Source organism: Prionailurus bengalensis, chromosome C1, assembly GCF_016509475.1.
Source record: "Prionailurus bengalensis isolate Pbe53 chromosome C1, Fcat_Pben_1.1_paternal_pri, whole genome shotgun sequence".
In the NCBI taxonomy this organism is placed as follows: Eukaryota; Metazoa; Chordata; class Mammalia; order Carnivora; family Felidae; genus Prionailurus; species Prionailurus bengalensis.
The window spans coordinates 220814461-220833538 of NC_057345.1; the positions used below are offsets into that span (position 1 = coordinate 220814461).

At 61.2% G+C, this 19078-nt stretch overlaps 1 protein-coding gene and 1 long non-coding RNA gene across 6 annotated transcripts in view; one reads left to right on the forward strand and one right to left on the reverse strand.

The window, feature by feature from the left end:
- Positions 1 to 19078, reverse strand: part of HDAC4 (histone deacetylase 4) — a 254745-nt gene that overhangs the window by 137880 nt on the left and 97787 nt on the right. For all 5 annotated transcript variants that reach the window (XM_043578356.1, XM_043578355.1, XM_043578354.1 and 2 more), the window contains exon 2: positions 10353 to 10424. In XM_043578356.1, coding sequence (XP_043434291.1) covers positions 10353 to 10424 — 72 coding nt within the window. The remainder of the gene's footprint in view (positions 1 to 10352; positions 10425 to 19078) is intronic.
- Positions 14749 to 17745, forward strand: LOC122481982. Its single transcript, XR_006296971.1, has 2 exons — positions 14749 to 15353; positions 16028 to 17745. It is a non-coding gene; the product is annotated as an uncharacterized LOC122481982 (long non-coding RNA).

A 19078-nucleotide genomic window follows, 5' to 3' on the forward strand; every position in this document is an offset into this window, starting at 1 on the left:
GGTCAGCGATCGGCTGTCCCGGAGCCCAGGGGTCCTACTCGAGGCTGTGAGCAAGTCTGGTCTCCCGTGCGGACACACATGGGCTCTCAGCGCAGGACACGAGCCCCTGAGGAGCAGGGACACCCCACCAAGTATGACCTGGTAGAAAACGCACCGGTAACTCTAAGCAAACACCGTCTATTAAAGAAGTATAAACAACGTCCACTTTACAGACACTGCCTGGAGATCCGCTCCCGCGGGAGGGTTCATTTCCATGCCCTCCGTAGGCCCAGTCCCAGCGTCAGGGCCTGGGCCTCAGCTCCCCCCACGCTGGGGCTCTCAACATCCCCAGTGGGGCACGGCTCTTCAGCAATCCAGGACCAGACCTCTTCTGCCCCCCGAGGGCAGCTTCGTCCACGTCCCCACCGAAATCCACGGCAACTCCACGGTCCACATGCTCAATGCCCAAACCCTGTGGTCGTTCGGGCCTCTTCTGCTTCCCTCACGGCATGCCTACACCTCCAGTTAATGCTGTCTACTTCTAGTATTTCTAGAATCTGAGCCATGGTCATCATGCCTGCTGTCTCTGCCCTGCTGGGGCCAGGCTCCCCGTCCCTCGCCCTGCCCCCTGTGGCCACCACCCTCACGGTCCGTAGCATCAGGTGAGGGGTGTCCCTCCTCTGCTCAGAACCTCCGAGAGCTCTCCACTCACTCACTCACTCACTCACGGGCAAAACCCTGGCTGGCAGGGTGGCCGCCAAGTCCCCGGTGGTCTGTGACAGCCCCCTGCCCTCCACTCTTGCGGACCACGCTCCTCCTCTCCTGCCTCCTCGCGGGCCCCACGCACTCCCCTCCGGCCTCTGCACCGGCCTCTCTCCCCTCCGGCAAGTCCTGACCTGCTCCTCCTGCCCGGGGAGTCTGCGATCCCCACGTCACGTCCACCAGGCCTACTGCCCTGTACGGAAGGTTCCACATCTCCACCCCTGCCCCTGCCCTGCGTCCCGCGTGTGGTGGCTGTCCTCTCCCCCAGTGCAACCTGAGCTCTGCAAACAGGACGGCTGTCTGTTTCGGCCACAAACACACGCGTCCTGAGTGCCAAGGGCAGTGTCGCTAGGACGCTAGGACCGAGCGCGTGAGTGGGGGAGCCCAGGGCCTGTGCGACGAGGCCTTCCGTGGCCACGTTCTTTAGCGTTGTAGACCCCGTGCCGCGAGAACGCCATCTGCCCCTCGCTGCTTTTCCCCCCAGCCTCCCACTTCTAACACGACTCGGTGCCGCCCAGCATAGCACTTCGCGTATCAGCGCCCAGAGCTGGACCGAGAACACAGCTCTCAAACCTCGACAAAATGCACAGGCTTAGGGATGTCCCGCATCACAGGGAAGAAAGGTTAAAACTTAATGCCAAACGTCCAACCTAAGGGTAACAACCCCGCCCCCCCCCAAAAAAAAAGCAAAGAGAGATAAGAGCAGAATTAACACAACAGGAAACGGCCGTGGACCAGGGTCCCCGGGCAGAGGCGGGACTTGAGGGAGAGTGAAGACACAGAGCCGACACGGCGCGACAGTGTGCTGGGCTCCACCACCAGCCCACCTGCACGCCCCCATGCTCCTCAGGGAGGGGTCGAGGCTTCTCCGCCACCTGCAGAGGTGCCCAGGGGTGGGGTGCGCTCGGACAGCTGGAGAAGGGCAGCCACGCGGACACCGGGCCCCTGCGTGGTCCCGCCCCGACGGCACCTGCCCGCTCCCCTGGGCCTGGAGTCGAGAAGGGTCTGGGTTTGGGTCTCGGGCGCCCGGGGCAGGTGCTGGCTGCCGGGAGACTCCGGAAACGGGCCTTCTCCAAAGCGGGTGGATGCGGTGCGACCAGCACGCACAGTACACGTGATCACTGGACGGTAAGTCCCGTCTCGATCAGACGGCAACCACAGCAGGCGGGCAAGGCTGACGCGGCCACGTCCCTGACCCTGGCTGAAGGCACCGGACGACGCCCGTGAAGGAGGGTCCACGGACACTCTGGGCACGTCCCTCTCCCACTGCGTTGCCCTGACGTGCAGGACACAAAGCTGGAAAGACCAGAGATACCGACGTTGGACACATCGGTCAGTCCTGGGCACACACCTGCGACTGGGGACACTTGTGCTCACAAGCAACAGGGAAGCCAGCGCTAGAAAAACCCTTCCTTTCACCTAATAATCACTGTCAAACGTCCTGTGAGGACATGAAGGGGCGGCTCTCCGCTTCCTGTAGCAACCCAGGTCTTGGGGTCCCAGTGCCGCCACCACACCCGGGCTTGTGTGGACGTGAGGCCGCCTTTGGGCCCAGGGCGACATCTCTCAGATGCCCAAGTCCCCCCCGTGCCGCAACCAGGAAACGCTGGCTTTCTTCAGCTCCCGTTCCCTTCCGCAGGCCACACGGCAAGCTCGTGGTGACTCTGCATGGAGATCTACAGCGACAGCAGCACACCGAATTTCAGGGGCGGGAACAGCTCATGATAAACATCGACAGCCCAAGAAATCTCCCCTCCACCCAGGACAGGAAAGGCCGTTAGTTCCTCCCTCAAGTGCGGGGGACACCGACAGAGCCCGGCCGGGAGAGGGGTGGCCAGGCCTGGAGCAGCACCGGAGGCGCACGAGGGGGCACTTCTGGTTAGGAACGGCAGACCGAACACCGTCACACTGAACACCATCGGGGACGCTCCCTGCTCCCCCAAGATCCCACTAAAACAGTACGGAGTGCTTTAAAAAAAAAAATCACCCACACAAATGCAGACAAAATGCAAACAGGAGAGAGAACACAGTTCCCCAAGTCAGAAAGAACATGGGTGAGGGGCGCCTGGCTGGCTCAGTTAGCCGAGCAAACCACTCCTTGGTTTCGGCTCAGGTCACGGTCTCCTGGCTCGGGGGATCGACCCCCGCGTCGGGCTCTGCACTGAGCGTGAAGCTTACTTGGGATTCGTTCTCTCTCGTCTCTCTCTGCCCCTCTCCTGCCTGTGCTGTCTCTGTCTCTCTCAAAATAAACTTTAAAAATTAATTAAAAAATTAAATTAATAAAGTTAAATAATTAAATACTAAATTTAAAAAATTTAACTTAAACCTTAAAAATTAAAAAAAAAAACAGAAAGAACATGGGTGAATAACGGGTACCTGCCTTATCAGACCCAAGAAACCCCATCCTACTCTACTATGGCGGGGAAAGGAGGGTCTGCGTTTAGCCACAAAGCCTCCCCGGGACTCAGCCGCTGTGGCCCCAGAACCCACAGCCCAGGAGGTGGAGCACCTACCCCGGGAGCACTCCTGCTTGCCTCCTGGGAGCACTCGTGCCAACCCCACAGAGCTGGAGGAGCCTGGAGGCTCCCTTCCCGGAGAGGGCGAAGGTCCCAGATTGACCGGGCTTGAGAGCGTGGAAATGGCTGATGACCCAGGATGTGGGCGGCCCGGGTCTGCACCGTCCCAGTGAGGCTAGGGGGGCCCCCAGCTGCCAGCACCACCCACACCTGAAGGGCCCCCAGCCTTCGGGGGACCTTCCCCAAAGATGAGCAGACAGTGGGGTCGCCAGACGGTCAGGAAAACTGTCATCATGCAAGGCAGAACCCAAACAGGGCAACAGGACCCTGGGGGGAAGGGGGGACGCAACGCAGAAGGAGACAGTGTCCTAGACAGAAGGACGGACCCGCCATCCAGGCGGCCGTGGGGATGGAGGGCAAGTCTTGGGAAGGCAGGGGGACCATGCCTCAGTATTCGGGGGGAAAACGGTTTGCAAAGCCCAAGTACACAAGCCAGACAGTAGATCACATCGTCACTCTGAGGGCAAATGTCACGTCATAGCTGTGCCGGGTCACCTCCGCTCACATGAGGCCCCAGGGCCGTGGGTGAGCGCACAGGGCAGCCCTCCTGCCCCGGGCTGCCTCAGCCCCATGGCAGGCTCCATCCAGGAGGACAGCAGCATGCCAGGAGGCGGCCGTCGTCAGCCCGGTGTCATGCCCAGGTGTGACATGCTCGGCCCCCAGCACCTCAGGGCCACGTCCCCCTCTCCAGAGTTGGCGGCCATTCACACACGTATCGCCGAGAGCCCTGGTCTGGGGAGGGGTGAGGGCACACACAGGGAGGCACAGGGCAGAAGGAAAGAGGGTAGGAGAGAAGGAAAAAGAGACACGAAGAAGCGGCCGGGGGGTGAGTGACGGAAAGCGGGCAGTGCCTGCTGCCTGCTCCCTCTCTCCTGTGGGTCGGGAGCCTGAAGGGCAGGCCCTGTGTGCCCCGTCCCGTGACAAGCCCGGAGAATCCGATCAGCACGACCCCTGGATGTGCCCACAGCTCTGGGACCTGGAGAGGCCGGGCTGCGGGCTCCTATCCTGCTCAGCTCCCAGGGCCTTGGGGCAGGGCCCGGTGCTGCGTCACGTAGGGAGGCCAGTGTCCATGAGCGAGGTCGGGACTGTGGGGGCAGAGGGGCTAGGTTAACAGGACAGAAAAGCAGACACGAGAGAGGGAGGCCTGTCTTTTCTCTGGAAACACTGTCCTGGAGCACCAAAGCACGATACCCCAAGCTTTACAACCCATGAAGGACCGTCCTTGGGAAAGAATCCACTCTCTCTTGTGTGAATTGCACCCCAAAGTGAACTCGTCAGACTCCCGAGAAAAGCAGCAGGGCCTGCTGGTAACTTGGGAGGCGTCTGGTAGGAAGTGGCCGTGCCGTGGTCCGCGTCCTGAAGCAGCCTAGGTCGCCCTTGTCCCTGCAGGCCAGCAGCCACGCCCTCCACTTCAGATTGCGCTTCTGAAGTTCTTGTGAACAGGACTCGAGCCCCCGGGTGCACCTGCACGGCAGACAGCAAGGAGGCCGGGGCCTGCCGGGTGACGAGTGGAGACAGGAGTCCCCCTCTGGGGGCCCAGACCCGGTCGCCAGGCCCGGCGTCCCAGAGAGACACGCGCTAAACACTGAGGAGGTCTGGTACCTCCTCAGGCGTGGCCGGAACCTTCTACGACAGAGTTAAAGGAAAAGCCCACGCAGCCTTGAACCCTCACGGGAGACGTTGGCGACGTAACCCAAAGCGTTTTCACGGTAGGTCCCCTGCACGGGCTGGTTTTGCTTCATTTTAAACAGAGGTCCCAGGGGTGCGATCACAAAGGCTTCTGGGCTGGTGGAGGGAGGTGGTCACCCCGGAGCGGAGCCGAGAGCCTGGGTACCAGCAGACGGGAGGGACGAAACAGAAGACGGCAGAGAGCCGCACGAGGCTCCCTCCCGTGTGCCCCACGCTGTGCCAGAGTCGCCCGCCATGCTTCCCGGTCCCCGGTGCCTCCGCCAGGCCGAGCGGTCACGTGACATCAGAGGACGAGTCTGCTCGAGGCCACGCAGACCCCCTGAGCTGCTGGGCTGCCAGGCCCGACCCTGCACTCGCTTCCTTCCATCCGGAGTCCAAGTGGGAGCACGGGAGTGGGGCAGGGAAGGGAGCACACCGGACAGACGACGTGCTTGTGCCGTGGGAGATGCCGTTCCTGGCACGGCGGCGTGCCCCTGCACGCGGACTGCCCGTGGGAGGCACAGGCCCGGTGGGAGGGACGGGGAGAAGCAACCGGCATGGAGAAGCCGGGCTGCACTGACCGCTCCCAGGGGGAGGGGCTGGGAGCCCAGAAAGGACCGGAGCGGGAGGCTGGGGACGGGCAGGCCTTGGAAGCGATGCCTCTTCACAGTCGGGACTGGTGATGAACTTCAACCGCGATGGGAAAAGCGCACCTTGAGGACTCCTCTGCGCCACGCCCGGGGGAGGAGGCAGCGACCCAGCAGGACACCCACCCTTCTGCCCGGAACTGCTCCCGGCCGTGGATTCACCTGCTGCCCTAAAGTCACCCACGGCACCTCCAGACAGCTCACGGTGCCCGCCACATGTACAGCTGTGCGGCCTCCCTGGATACTCCCAGTCACACTCAGGTTTCCGGCTTCCGTGGGCCCCAGGCTCCGCAGTCCGGGCTAAGTCAGGGCCGCTCACAGGGGCTCTCGGGTGAGCCTGTGCGGGGAGGGAAGTGGGAAAACTCTCCGCATTTGCTTAGACTGAGCAAATCAAACTGGGACTCTTCTCCTCAAATTTTCAAACTGCGCAACTTGACTTCGGCATCTTTATGTTCTGGGTTTCATTTTTCCTCCCAAGTTGAGAGCAGACAAGCAAGCAGGAGGAGCGTGGCGGGCCCCTGGGACAGCGGGGCAGATGCGTGCTACATGCCCCACGCGCCCCTGCGCGGGCCCACCTGCGGCGGAGGGCGGCCCGCCTTCGGCCACGATGGAGCGCGTCCCGGGGGGCACTGCCTCCGGCCCCAGGGTCGTCCAGGGTCACGATGGCGCCAGAACCAGGAGATCAATGAGCACAATCCCCGACCCCACCGGCACCCAGCAGGAGCCACACCAGGCAGCCCAGTCCTCCACCGCACCCCGTCCTCACATTACACACACACACACACACACACACACACACACACACACAGGAGGGAGCATCACGTGAGAAGTATTACCACACGGGCTCTGTTCCCAGGGGATCTACTGGTTGAAGTAACCAATCAGCTCAGGTGCCAGTAGGGTGCTTTTCTGGCGCTTTCCCCGGGTCGCACAGGGTCACATAGGTCTCACGTCTGCATTTGCCTCACGTTTCCTCTCACGGAAACCCAACGGCACAACCAACATGCCTGCGAGGCACCAGAAGATTCGCGCCAGCCCGGACGGCTCCTGCTCCAAACTCCAGGACGTGTGTAAGAAATTCCGTCGCCGCTTCGACAGCGTGCTGGTCAAACACCCTTCACGGCGTGGGAATCCACGTTTAAAGCTAGCCCTCGCTTTTTGTCTTCATCTGGGTAAGTTCTCGGGAGTTTCTGTGGTTTCTCCAAGAGGCCGGAATTTCCTTCGAAAAATTAAATTTCACCTTTGTCGCACCGCCTTCCTAAGGAGCCTCCCCAGCTGACCCACGTGCGCGCTTCAGGGGCGCGTGTATCGCGGGCGACGGTGCCTGCATCCCGTAGCTGCGGAGCCTTCGGGGGCCTGACCTTGTCTGACCTAGGCGGTCTCTTCTCCAGCGGCACCGGAACACGGGGGTCCTGCCCCATAACTCGCGTGCCGGGTGCCCAGCGAGGGCGCGTGGCTGCCGTGACGAGCACACACACCTGGCGCACAGCCCCGTGCACGCCGTCGGCTAACTGCAGTGTGCTTCAAATATGCGTCCTGCTCCCCCTCCGGTCTCGCTTCCTCCACTCTGCTCCTGGACGACCGAGGCCTCCCCTCGACCCCGTTCCCTCCGTCAGGGCTGCTGAGCGTCCACACCGGGTAGCACCCGAGTGAGCCCCCTCCCAGTTCTGGGAGCCAGCACCCAGCACGTCTGGCACCCCGTGTCTCTCCCCTAATAGACGTCGCTTTTATAATCAGAGGGAGAAGCTTGTAACTTCAAAACAGTTACGACGATTCAGAAATGAGTGACTTAAACGTCTTCCAAGGGCGCTAGAACCCAAGCAGAGAGAGAGAGGGAGGGAGAGACAATCCCAAGCAGGCCCCGAAGTGTCGTCACAGACCCCGACGTGGGGCTCAAACTCACGAACCCTGAGATCGTGACCTGAGCTGAAGTCACGAGTCAGATGCTTCACCGACTGAGCTACTCAGGTGCCCCTGCAATTACAAATTTTAACACAAGGAAAAGCAGAAGGAAAGGCTTGTTTACCTATGAGAAGTTACAGGGCAGGGGAGGTTAAGAAATCAGAAGAAACCCCAACCGACTAGAATTTTGGCCTTTTCCTTCTTGATACAGACTTTTCTGCCATGAGACATTATTCTTTTTAAGAATTACCTCAGGTCTCGATTCAAGAGGGCACACAAAAGACGGGAATAGTGCTTTTCTATTTGAAGTCAGTCTTTGTAAGGACTATTTAAAGAGAACCATTATCAGAAGAAGCCTGCGTTGAGGTCACCATCGCTCACAACCTGGAAGAGCCGGGAGGTGCGCGCAGGTCAACGGTGGGGGAGGCCACCCGAGCCCTTTCCTACTCGGTGCGCAAGCTACTGCTTCAAGGAGCCGGCTCCCCAGGTGGACGCCGGAGTCATTCCTGCAAACCGTGTCACGGATCGGCTTGCGTCCACACTGGCACGTGTCAAAAGAGGGCCGAAGTTAAACTCGACTGCCAGAGAACCCACCAAGGCAGACGGGGATGGACAGAGAAGTACAGAGAACATCGTTGCTACTCCCGCATCATCACCGTGTGGCTGTGAACGAAGTTTTCGTATTAAGTTTCAAATCCTTCATGAACCTGAATCAACATTTTTGGTGTGACGTACTTGACTGTGGGCTGGCCCGGCTGATCGCGCGGACCCGTGAGGAAGTCCCCGCCCCCTCACTACGGCGGCTTCCGCGGCGCCTCGCGTGCGAGCCTCACGGCCGACGTCACACCCCTGGCACCGCGTGCACGCGCCCCCTTCCTCGCTGGCGCCCCACGGGCACGGCTCCCCCACTGCAAGCACTCACCACCGGTGACACACACACAAAAAGCAAAAGCACCAGAAAACGCAGCAGTATCCGACTCGGCCCGCGGGGATCTGGCTCCCAGGAGGCGAAAGGACTTGCTTCGGTTCCCTGGGGGCACACTCCCCAAGGCGTGTTCCTCGAGGCAGGCGGTTCCCCGCAAAGGAGGGGAGGAGGGGGAAGGGCCCGGGGACATTCCTGGGACCCGGGACCGGCTCTGTCCCAGCTACGCCACACACGGTCTTCCGTGTCTGCCAATGGGACGCGAAGAGATGACATCTGTCCAGGAACTACTAAAACTCAGACCTGTACATTCGATCCTTCTGAGAACCCTGCGGAGAAGGCATTAGTATCCCCGTCTCAGAGATGAGCAAACAAACAAAACAGAAACTCAGCAACCGGCCTCAGGCCACAGCCGAGGGGTCGGCGGGATCCCGGGGCCCCTCAGCCCACAGGCGAAGCCCACGGGCCGTCTGACACTAAGCCGGGTCCCAAGCCGGGTCTCAACAGGCAGCGTGCTCTCGCCGAGCCAGAAAATCCATTTGCAGCCCACCTCTTGTGGCTCACGTGGAAGCGACACGTACCTACCCCCTTTTCGATGCGTCGGGCCATCTGCACAGTCTCCTCTGTCCCTCCCCTGGGTGGGCTCTAGGAGCCAGTCTCAAAATGCCCGGCCGCACGGGGACTCGCGTTTAAACAGGAATAACACCGGCAGAAGGAGCTGAAGAGCAAGTCGCAACCAGCACGGTTTGCTCCACCCGGACCAAAACTGGGGCACCTCCTGTGCTACCGTGGAGCCTCCCTGCCCCCCACTCCGCGCGGGGTCACAAGTGAAGGGGCGGGGGGAAGAAGCAGAAGCTGCAGCGGGCCGTGAGCGGCCCCAGGGGCACGGGGCGCCCGAGCACCGTCCAGGAGCACCACGGAGAAGCAACAAGATGCTGTGTTTGGGGAAACGCCAAGGAGAGGCAGGGACGGCTCTCCTCGGCACCTCCAGCCTCGTCCAAGGGCACGGGGGGGGGAGGGGGGGGGGAAGGCGCGGCGGTGGGCGGGCCCGACGGGGGGGGCGGGGCAGAGGCAGGAGTCCGCCGGCGCCGCCCACAGAGGGAGCGGGCGGGGTGGCGCCCACGAAGGCCGGGGACCACCGAGACACGGGCCTCGGCGAAGGCAAGGGTCCGGCGGCGCTGGCCTCGACACGCCGGCCCGGGGGTCTGCGGCCAACTCACACCCCGGGCCCCGAGGAGGGACGGCCGAGCGGCCTGTGAGGGGGACCCGAAGGCGCCCAGGCTGTGAGCTGAAATCCTGGAGGACACCGGATGGGGGCAGGTGTTTCACAGAAAGCAAAAGACTGGAAAAAATGTTTCCACGGCCATCTAGATTCGGAAATCTCATACACGGAATCAAAGAGTCCTGATCACGGCTGACGTTCTTTGGTTGATGAAAGAAGGACAAGACGACTGGGAGACCTTGTCACTGAGTGGCTAAAGCAATGAGAAGCCCGGGCCGTGGGTGAGGCGGGACCTGCCCGCGGTCCTGTGGCAGCCAGCAGCCTGGCCACGCCGGGCGGGGGACTTCTGGCCCCGGCCTGGGCTCAGAACTCTTCCCCGGGGGCCCTCCTACGGACGGGGGCCAGGGTCACGCCTAAGAGAAGCAGGTGGCCCCTCTGGGAAGAACACGCCCTTCGGAGCTCAAGACGGAAAAGATTCACTCCTTGGCCACTGAAATAACCTCAAGGCAACGCCCAATCCACTTCCACAACGGGTGGCCTATTTCACCCCCGGGAAAGAGCACAGGAATCCACGGATCTGATGGCCCACCTGCCCCCCCACGCCCCCCGTGGGTGGAGCCTCCGAACGCCCCCCGGATGAGCCCGTGCCCACCAGGCGGGGCGTGCCGACTTACCCGTGCTGGGCATGTGGTTCACGCGGGCAGGGTTTAGCAGTTCCACAGGCTGGTCTCGGCCAGAAAGTCCATCTGGAGGACAGAGAAAGCATTTGGTTTCAGAAACTGCGCGCGCTTCCACGAAAATGCTTTACGCTCAGAGTCTGCGAGGACGCTCCTCGCGGACAATGGAAAGGCAAGCGGCCTTCGTACTTTTAAAGGAGGACAGTTTTAATTCCGTCGCAGGTTATTTTTATTTGCCGCATCGGAAACCGAGAGCCCCTTGGAGGACGCCAGAGTAGTCCCGACTGCAACAGGGCGGGCGGCAGCTTCTGGCCCGAGGGCATCTACCCAGCTCGGCCGTCCCGGTTCACTTCGGTTTCCAGCCACGTTCCACCTACTTGTGCTCATCAGCACAGCTTTTCTGCAGAGACCGGGAGCCCGGAGATGGTGGAAACGGGAGAGCCGCTCGCCCTCCTCCCAGATGCTGACAGGTGGCCGGGGTGACAGCAGAAACGCGGCCCTGGCGGGGGTGGGGGGCCCGGCCGAGAGCAGCTGTGCGGCGCGCTGCGGGGGGACGCCCGAGGCCACCAACACGCCCAGACACGCTTTCGGAGAGATGCCCGGCCGGCTACTCGCAGCTTAAGGAACCATTTTCTTGAACCCACCTTGGGCCCGTGTTCGGGAACCGTCTCTCGCTCCCCAGGCTGGGCGCGGAGACGGAGCTGGCCTCCGGCCACCACCCTAAACCCGGAGCCGCCGCTCCTGCGCTCCCTGAGACTCCCCATCTCCTCCCGGGCAGAAGAGCCAGAACACTCTGGCAAAACTTCCAGGAATCACACTCTGGGTTTAAAATTAGCTCCTGACAAGTGGTGCACAGCGGGCTGCGGTGACAGGCGCGTCATGACAGACATGACGTGGCGTCACTCTCGCGACTGCCTGGAGGAGAAAGTGCTAGTCTCACAGAGCAGCCGTGAGCTCCCTCAGGCAGACCTTCCAATCACGACCAAACGGAGGACATCGGATCGGCCGCGGTACTGACGCTTCGCTCTTTACCTCCAGCGGGTAACGCCTCGCACGGCCGTCCCGTTCTGCGTCACCCGACCCCCGCGTGTCTCGGAACACGTTCCAAGTCCAAGGACAGAAGTCCTCGGAGGAGCTCCAGATGTGTGCACCTGAGATCTGAAGACCCCCCGCCCCGACTGAGGGAAGGGCGTGAGGCCTTCAAGGGGCAGCCGCACACAGGAACAAGCCACTGCGAGACCCCCCCCCCCCGGGCCACGGGGAGAGGCCACCACGGGGCGTCTGGGACGCCTCCCCTCAACTGGCAACCCTTCCCCAACTTGGCAGCGTGTCTGCGTGGCTACAGGAAGACGCCAGGCGCATTCGGGGCTAAGACGGTGCGTGGCTCCCCGAGGCGGGGGGACCGACAGCCCGTGTCACACCGAACACCTGCACGAGGGCCTTTTCTCAAAGCCCGGGACCCCTCGCCAGCCCGAGTGCTGAGCCATAAGCCTGCCGCCTGCCACGTGAGCTCCCTGGCTGCCATGTTGAGAGAGACCGTGAGACGGTGACGGGAAAGCACTCTGGAACCTTTCCTCCTGAAGATACATAGGTGAAATGTATTTTGTTTACGAACAAAATTTTTCACTTTCAAAAATACAAAATTCTGGGGGCACCCGGGTGGCTCAGTTGGGTAAGCGTCCAAATCTTGACTTTTGGCTCAGGTTGTGATCTCACGGTGGCGGGATCTAGCCCTGCACCGGGCTCCGTGCTGGGCGCGGAGCCTACGTGAGCTTCTCTCTCTCCCTCTCTCCCTCCCTCTCTCTCCCTCCCTCCCCCTCTCTTCTTCTCCCTCTCTCCCTCTCTCTCTTCCTCTCTCTCCCTCTCTCTCCCTCCCCCCCTTTCCCTCCCTCTCCCTCTTTCCCTCCCTCTCCCTCTCCCTCTCCCTCCCTCTCCCTCTCTCTCCCTCTCTCTCTCCCTCCCTCCCCCCCTCTCCCTCTTTCCCTCCCTCTCCCTCTCCCTCTTTCCCTCCCTCTCCCTCTCTCTCCCTCTCCCTCCCCTCCCCTCTCTCTCTCTCTCTCCACCCGCTGCCCTTCTCCCCTACTCACACGTTCCGTAAAACAATAAGAAATTCATATACTATATATTTTTAAAAACTTTGGATCCCACTGTAAATACTTTCAGAGACACCAGAAGGCCCTTTTGAAAATCCTACTCTAGCTGTAGCTTCCCAGGGACAAGGGTCAGGAGCACGGTGCTTGGAAAACCATCACCATCCCACTCAGGGCTCTCAACCAGGTTCGCAGGAAGCCCCCACCTTGCAATCCCGTCCCCCGGAACGGACCCCCAGAGTCACCTCCCAAAGTCCGCCTTCAACTTCCATCTGAGCCAAGGCTCTAGAACCAGAAAGAGTTTAGAAACCGAGAAGCCAGTTGACACATGAGGAAACTGCGGATCCTGGGACCGGCTAGTGGCCGTGCCGGGCCAGCGCCCCAGCTTATGGGAACACCTCCTCTCGAGTGTGGTCCTGAGCCGTTCATGTCTGCCCCGAGCCCCAGAGGTCCGATTACGCCAAAGCCAAACGCACAAACGGTGCATAATAACACGTCACTTATGTCCACGCTCAAGGGAGAAGGGGCGTCAATCTCAACGCGCTCGATTCAGAGTGCGAGTTCAAAGATGCGTGGTCCTTGGTGCATCCCCAAGTATCGCCCCTGAGTGCTAAGTTCAAGTAGGGCTTCGCTGACTCAGCCCATCCCCAAAATGTCTGGACGCCAGACTGGGGTACGTCCCCCTGAGTCGCAGGCAAGACGTCGATGGCATGTCTGGATGAGTGGGCGTGCCGGGAAACGCGGCTGTGTGGCAAGGACGCTCCTGTTCTGTGGTCTGGGACCGTGGACCCGGGGCCTGCATGGTGGGGGGGGGGGGGTGTGAACTCCGACCAGATGCGCTTTCGTATCCTTCTTCCCCCTGAGCTCACGGGGCCTCCCGGGGAACCCACGAGGAAGGTCAGGCAGGTACCAGAGCCACACACTGGGCAGGACCCAGGCCACCGGCCGCAGCCACGGCCACAGGCCGTAAGACCCTGGCGGAGGCCTGCGCAGCTGCGGCCCCGGGACAGCGGGGCCCCCCACGGCCTCACCCCGAAGAGCCTGGCCGGCCCGCGCCTGCACAGTGTGGACGCTGAGGCAATTTCTGTGACGAGTCCCACATCATCTACAGGACAACAAGAAGAAACAAACAGAAAAACAAACTCAGACAGTGAATAAAAAGGTTCAGCCCCCTCCTGATAGACTTAAAAGGGGTCTGCCCAAAAACTTATGTTTCTCGGACCAATAAACACAGAACACGAGAAATCCACACACAGGTTACCTAATGAGAGATGGGGAGGAAGGGTGAGGGCTGCAGTCAGGCAGGGAGGGCAGAAAAGAGGAAGGGCAGGGAAGGGAGGGGAAGGGAGAGGAAGGGGAGACAGAAGAGGGCAAGGGAGAGGACAGGAGGAAAGAGAGGAGGGGAGAGGAGGGCAGGGGAGGGGAGAGGAGGGGAGGGCAGGGGAGAGGAGGGGAGAGGAGGGCAGGGGAGGGGAGAGGAGGGGAGGGCAGGGGAGAGGAGGGGAGAGGAGGGCAGGGGAGGGGAGAGGAGGGGAGGACAGGGGAGAGGAGAGAACTCCCGTCCCCCCTGCACACTACTGTCCTGCTTGGTGGGGATGAGAGGTGTCTCAGTAAGGTTACACCTGCCCTTCCCTGAGGGCCTCTGACCCTGAGCTGTTCTGGACTCAAGTCCTCTGCTCTGTTCTAAACAACCGGGTTTTGTCTTTTTTCCTGATTCAGGGGAATTCTGTACCAACCCTGACGGCGAATCCTCTGGGATCTGCCTGCTGCAGACCTCAGCTCAGAGACCGTCTGTCTTTAAGGTCACATCTGTCCATCCTGTCAAAGCGTATGCTTTCTGGGGGCAGGTTTAGGACGGTCCTCCGGAGCTGGAGGCGGCAGAGACGCTCCCCGGAACCGGCTCCTGCCGGTCCTGCGGCCTTGCCTTTCACGTGGGTCTCTCCTCTCTCTCTGCTCTTGGTTTTTGTCCTGAGGAAGGTGAGGGTTCTCTGGGTGTGTGTGTGTGCGTGTGTGTGTGTGTGTGAGTTTTCAACGGAAAGCCAAGTGCCTCATCATTCCTCGGCTGCTGGCTGGCACCCCAGCTCCTCCAACCCTCTGCCCCACCGGCCGATGTGTTTATACCTGTGCCAATAATCATACTGCCATTTTGCAATAATCCTTAATATCCAGCAAGGCAAGAATCCCTACTTCCTTCTTCAGAACGATCCTGGGTGATATGGGTTCTTTACCACATAAATCCTAGAATCGGCTTGTCAAGTTCCAAAAGACAGAAAGACAAAAAGAAAAGAAAGAGACGAGGGGAGGGGAGGGGAAAAGAGTAGGGGGGAGGGGGGAAAGGAGAGGGAAGGGGAGGGGCAGGGAGGGGAGAAAGGGAGGGAGCGAACTAACTGGCTGGACTGCGTCTCCCATCCGTGAACAGGGACTGTGACTTCATCTCATTCCTCTCAAAGGTGTTTTAGAATTTTGAGCCCAGCGTGATCAGAGCACTTTGGGTTTATGCCTCGGTATTTGGTATCTTGAGCACAACATTCTAGACAGCTTCTGCTTGCTGGGACACAGAAACGCCATCGCTCGCCACGCGCCGGTTTTGTGTCCCAGCATCTTGCGAGACTCACATTCGCTGTCATCCGCTCCTTGATGTTATTCTGGATTTTCCCCGTGCAGGATCACGTTGCCCATGACGGTGACAGTCTGTTTTCCCTTTTATTTCTCTTTCTTGCCTTATCCTTGGCTGGGACGAACGGTGCGTCCGAACAGAAACGCTGAGAAAGACCCCCGTCCCGTTTCTGACCTCCCCCTTCTTCTGCCCTGATTGCCCCGCGCGCGCCCCAACCTCCCGGACCCACGGGCTCGCGGCAGCGATGCGGACGGGACAGCCGGGATGCTCTCATGAACGTGAAAGGCCGGGGTAAGTGCACCCCCGGAACTGTGCTCGGCACAGGGGTGTCTGATGCGGGCGGGGAAGCCACGGGAGCGGGCAGCACACTCTCCCCCCCACCGCGGACCCAGCGCCCGGCGCGGCCGCGGCACAGCTGCTTTCTGACTCGCGGTCACAGAGTCCGAGGTATGCGACAGCAGTGATAATTCAACTCTCCGTCCCAGCCGATTTCCCCATCCATTTTTATTTTTTTATACAAGCTTTTTATTTTAGAACAGTTGTGGATTTCCAGAAAAACTACACACAGCACGGGGAGCTGTCACATTGCCGCCTCCCCCGCGGGGAGCATCTCCCGTGGGCATGGCGGCCCGAGCTCCCCTGAGCTGAAGCCCGGGGACGGGGACGGGGCGGCTCAGGTTTCCTGTGCTCCCTGCTGCCCTCTCTCTGTCCCAGCCGCAGCCCGGGATCCCACAGGACTCCCTCTGCGCTGGGACGCTTCTTCTGACCTCTCGCGTGGGATGAGGGGACAGTGTGGAGGGGGGTCAGGTACTCTGGGGACTGGCCCGCCACTAGGACTTGTCCAATGCTCTCCTCGTCACGTGACATCACACACCAGCAACATGACCGGTCGCCGGGGCTGGTCCCCTCGGTCACCAGGCCAGCCTCCCCACTGTAAGGTGCTGTTTTTGTCCCTGTCCACACAGCACTCTCTGAAACGAGGCCGTTCTGCGGAGCCCGTGCTGCTGAAATGCTGTGGGCAGCCCGTAGTGTCCACTTCCCAGGATTAGCACGAGGGGCACGCTCTCGGGAACACGGTGAGGAAAACACCAGACACAGAGGCAGCCTGGCCCCCGGGTCCCGAAGGAGAAGGTGGCAGCGCGGTGCGGGGGGCAGGGCTGGGCGGAGCCGCACCTGAGCCACCTCGCCCTGCGAGCTGGAGACGGCCTTCAGTGCCACCGGCCTGCCTCCAAGCCCGTGCCGCCCGCGCCCAAGGCGAGACCCCGGGCTGCTCCGTCTACGCTTCTCTCGGGCCGCCCTGAAGACGTGCTGAGAACGAATCTTGTGTCTCAGGGCCTACCCTGGGCCTGGGGAGCAGTCAGCAGACTTTCCAGCAGGAACAATGACGGTATTCCTTCCCCCTCGCCCGTCCCCCTCCCCGTCATCTAATCCGGGGTGAGCTCAAATCTAAGAGGGAACGTGCCAGAATGTATGCACAGGAAGGGGCTCTTCCCTACAAAGCGTGTGAGCTCCAGTCTGAGTCTTGGCCGGATCCTGCCGCCGGGCCTGCCGTGGCCCCACACGCGCTCTGACGAGCAGGAGGTTCTGGGGGCGAGGGGGCACTGGCTCCTGGGTGCCCGCTGGCCATTCCGCCAGGCAGCCTGGAGTCGGAGCGGCCGTGACACGCTGCGTTCCGAACGAGGGCCGCAGCCCGAGAGGGAGGCATCTGGGTCCTTCCTGCCCTTCCAAATCTGGAAGCGCGTGCGGCTCGACGAGAAACTGGGGCCGTGGGGGTAAAGGCGGCTTGTCCCCAGGTTGGGGGGCACCGAGTCGTACGAGTGCCCAGGGTCTCACGTTGAACAAGAGAAGCCCTGGGTTCACGTAGAAACCTACTTAACGCGAAAAGTCGTATCCCCGCCGCAGGGACACGTGTGCTCCTGTGCGTGTCGGTATGAAGCTCGACGCAGGAAAAAAGCTTTCAAGACACGGGCGGGCCTTCGTAGGGAGGGCCGAAGCTTGGGAGGCTCTCCTGCCTGGTGACGGACGGCTGGTCTCTGGCCTGCGTGAGGATGGAAGGCCAGGCCGCGAGCAGCACAGCTTCTGGCCTACGGCACGCGGCAGGTGCCTGCACGGAAGGGCCACCGGAGCAGCTCGCCCCCCTGAGCCCCGCCCCCATCTTCCGGGGGGCGCGGTAGGAACACGTGAGTGTCAGTGTGGGGTCACTGGGGCCTGGGCTCAGTGCCAACGTCAGCGGGAGGCCAGCGAGTCCCCGCACCTAACCTGAGAGAGTTGCACGATTAGTGACCTGGAAGTTGGACCCCCCTGTTCAATGCAATTCTAAAAGGGGGCCCGCTATGCTGAAATGTCCCTGCTCAGAGACACGGAAGTGATTCATCAGGCGGACAAAATACTCAAATTCCCCCCAGGCCCCGCATGACCTGAACTCACTCCCCAAAAGGACTTGGCCTCCCCCGCCGCCTTCCTGCCCTCTGGGCACCGCCCGCCCTGGCACAGCCCACCCCCGGTGGTGCCCGAGCCCGGGGAGGCCAGCACCCCCCGGACGGCCCACCCCTCGGACGGCGAGCCAGCGGGCACTCCCTGGCGAGTTCCGCCTCCAGCAGCAGGTGCCGCAGTTTCTTTTCCTCCCCGCGCGAGTTACCGAAAACTATCCCAGTTCTGCAATAAAGCTTGTATCCGCCCATTACTGTGAATTAAACTTTAACGCGTTCAATGCCGTGAATTCCTGAGGCATGTCCAACGTTGCTGCATGTGTATTTATCAGGAGAACGTGACGAAGGAACACACGGTCTTTCCCCTTAGAGCCTTGTACGACGTCAAGGCTCATCTAGGAAATACTCCTCTCCTCCACCGAACAGTCAAAACTATCTCTAGCTACCTGTGTATGGGAAACATGAGTCCAAAGGAACGTGTTCAAAGGACGCCAAGAGGCTAAGCCCCGTCAAGTGCGGGGTGGGAGGCGGCCCAGGACAGTGACCCAGCTCCTCCCAGGCGCCGAGCCGCTACAGGGGCCCTTGCAGACCCGTCCGTCGGTCCCGACCTCTGCGCCTGGGTCTGAACAGACGACTAAAGAGACATTTTCTAAGACCACCGGCCAAAACCGAGCATCGCCTGGGTAGGAGATGATACTTAGGAATTATTCATTTTGTTGAGTGTGTTGATGGGCTTCAATCTGTTAGAAGCACACGCTGTGGCATTTACGGGAAAATGTTGTGGCATCTGGGATTTGTTTCACATTCTCCGGGAAACAGAGGCTGGGCCGGGGACCCATCAAGTGTGTACGGCCCAAAAGCACAGGGTTCTGAAGGTCGGAGTCGGGCACGGGGGCGCCCTCTATGCGTTAACGTCTCTCCTTTTTCATCCGCGCTTGAAATTTTTCATGCTATTTTCAAGAAATGCCAAGAATAAACATGAGCCCCCCCTTTCTGTTGAACGGCATCTGCCGCTGCTGAACTCCCGCCAGGTCATCGCCTAAGCAGCTCTCTCTCCCTGACGAGCCCGACAACCTTCAGTTATTCCCAAGCCCCAGCTGCGCAGACGAGAGCAAACTTGCGTGTAAGTCAGCAAACGGGCCGTGGGCATCCGAGATGCGGGGACAAACAGGGCGCCGAACTCGGCCCCCAGGGCCGAGGGCCCGCGCCTGCCCCACGAGTGGGGTCCGGGTGGCACGGGCCGTGGCCTCCCCGGGAGACACGCTCTGCTTCTCCACACCCCCAGCAAGGCGAGCCCCCCGACACCTGGGGCTTGATCAGGGCCAGCAGGCCCAAACGTCCACGCTGCTTCGGCCCGGGCACACAGACCGCTTGTGGAGAAGCCGAAGGGAAGAGCCACGCAGGGAAGGGTCGCGGCCTGCTCCTCGGGACTTTTCTCCGGAAAGTTCTCTGGCTCGCCACACCTGCTTGAGGGAGGGTCCACGGCCCCGGTGACGGGGAGGAGCACGTGGCGGGCACACACGCGGGGGAAGAAAGACAGTGGAGACGGCACCTCTGTGCCCGGGGGGGGGGGGGGGGGGGGCGAGG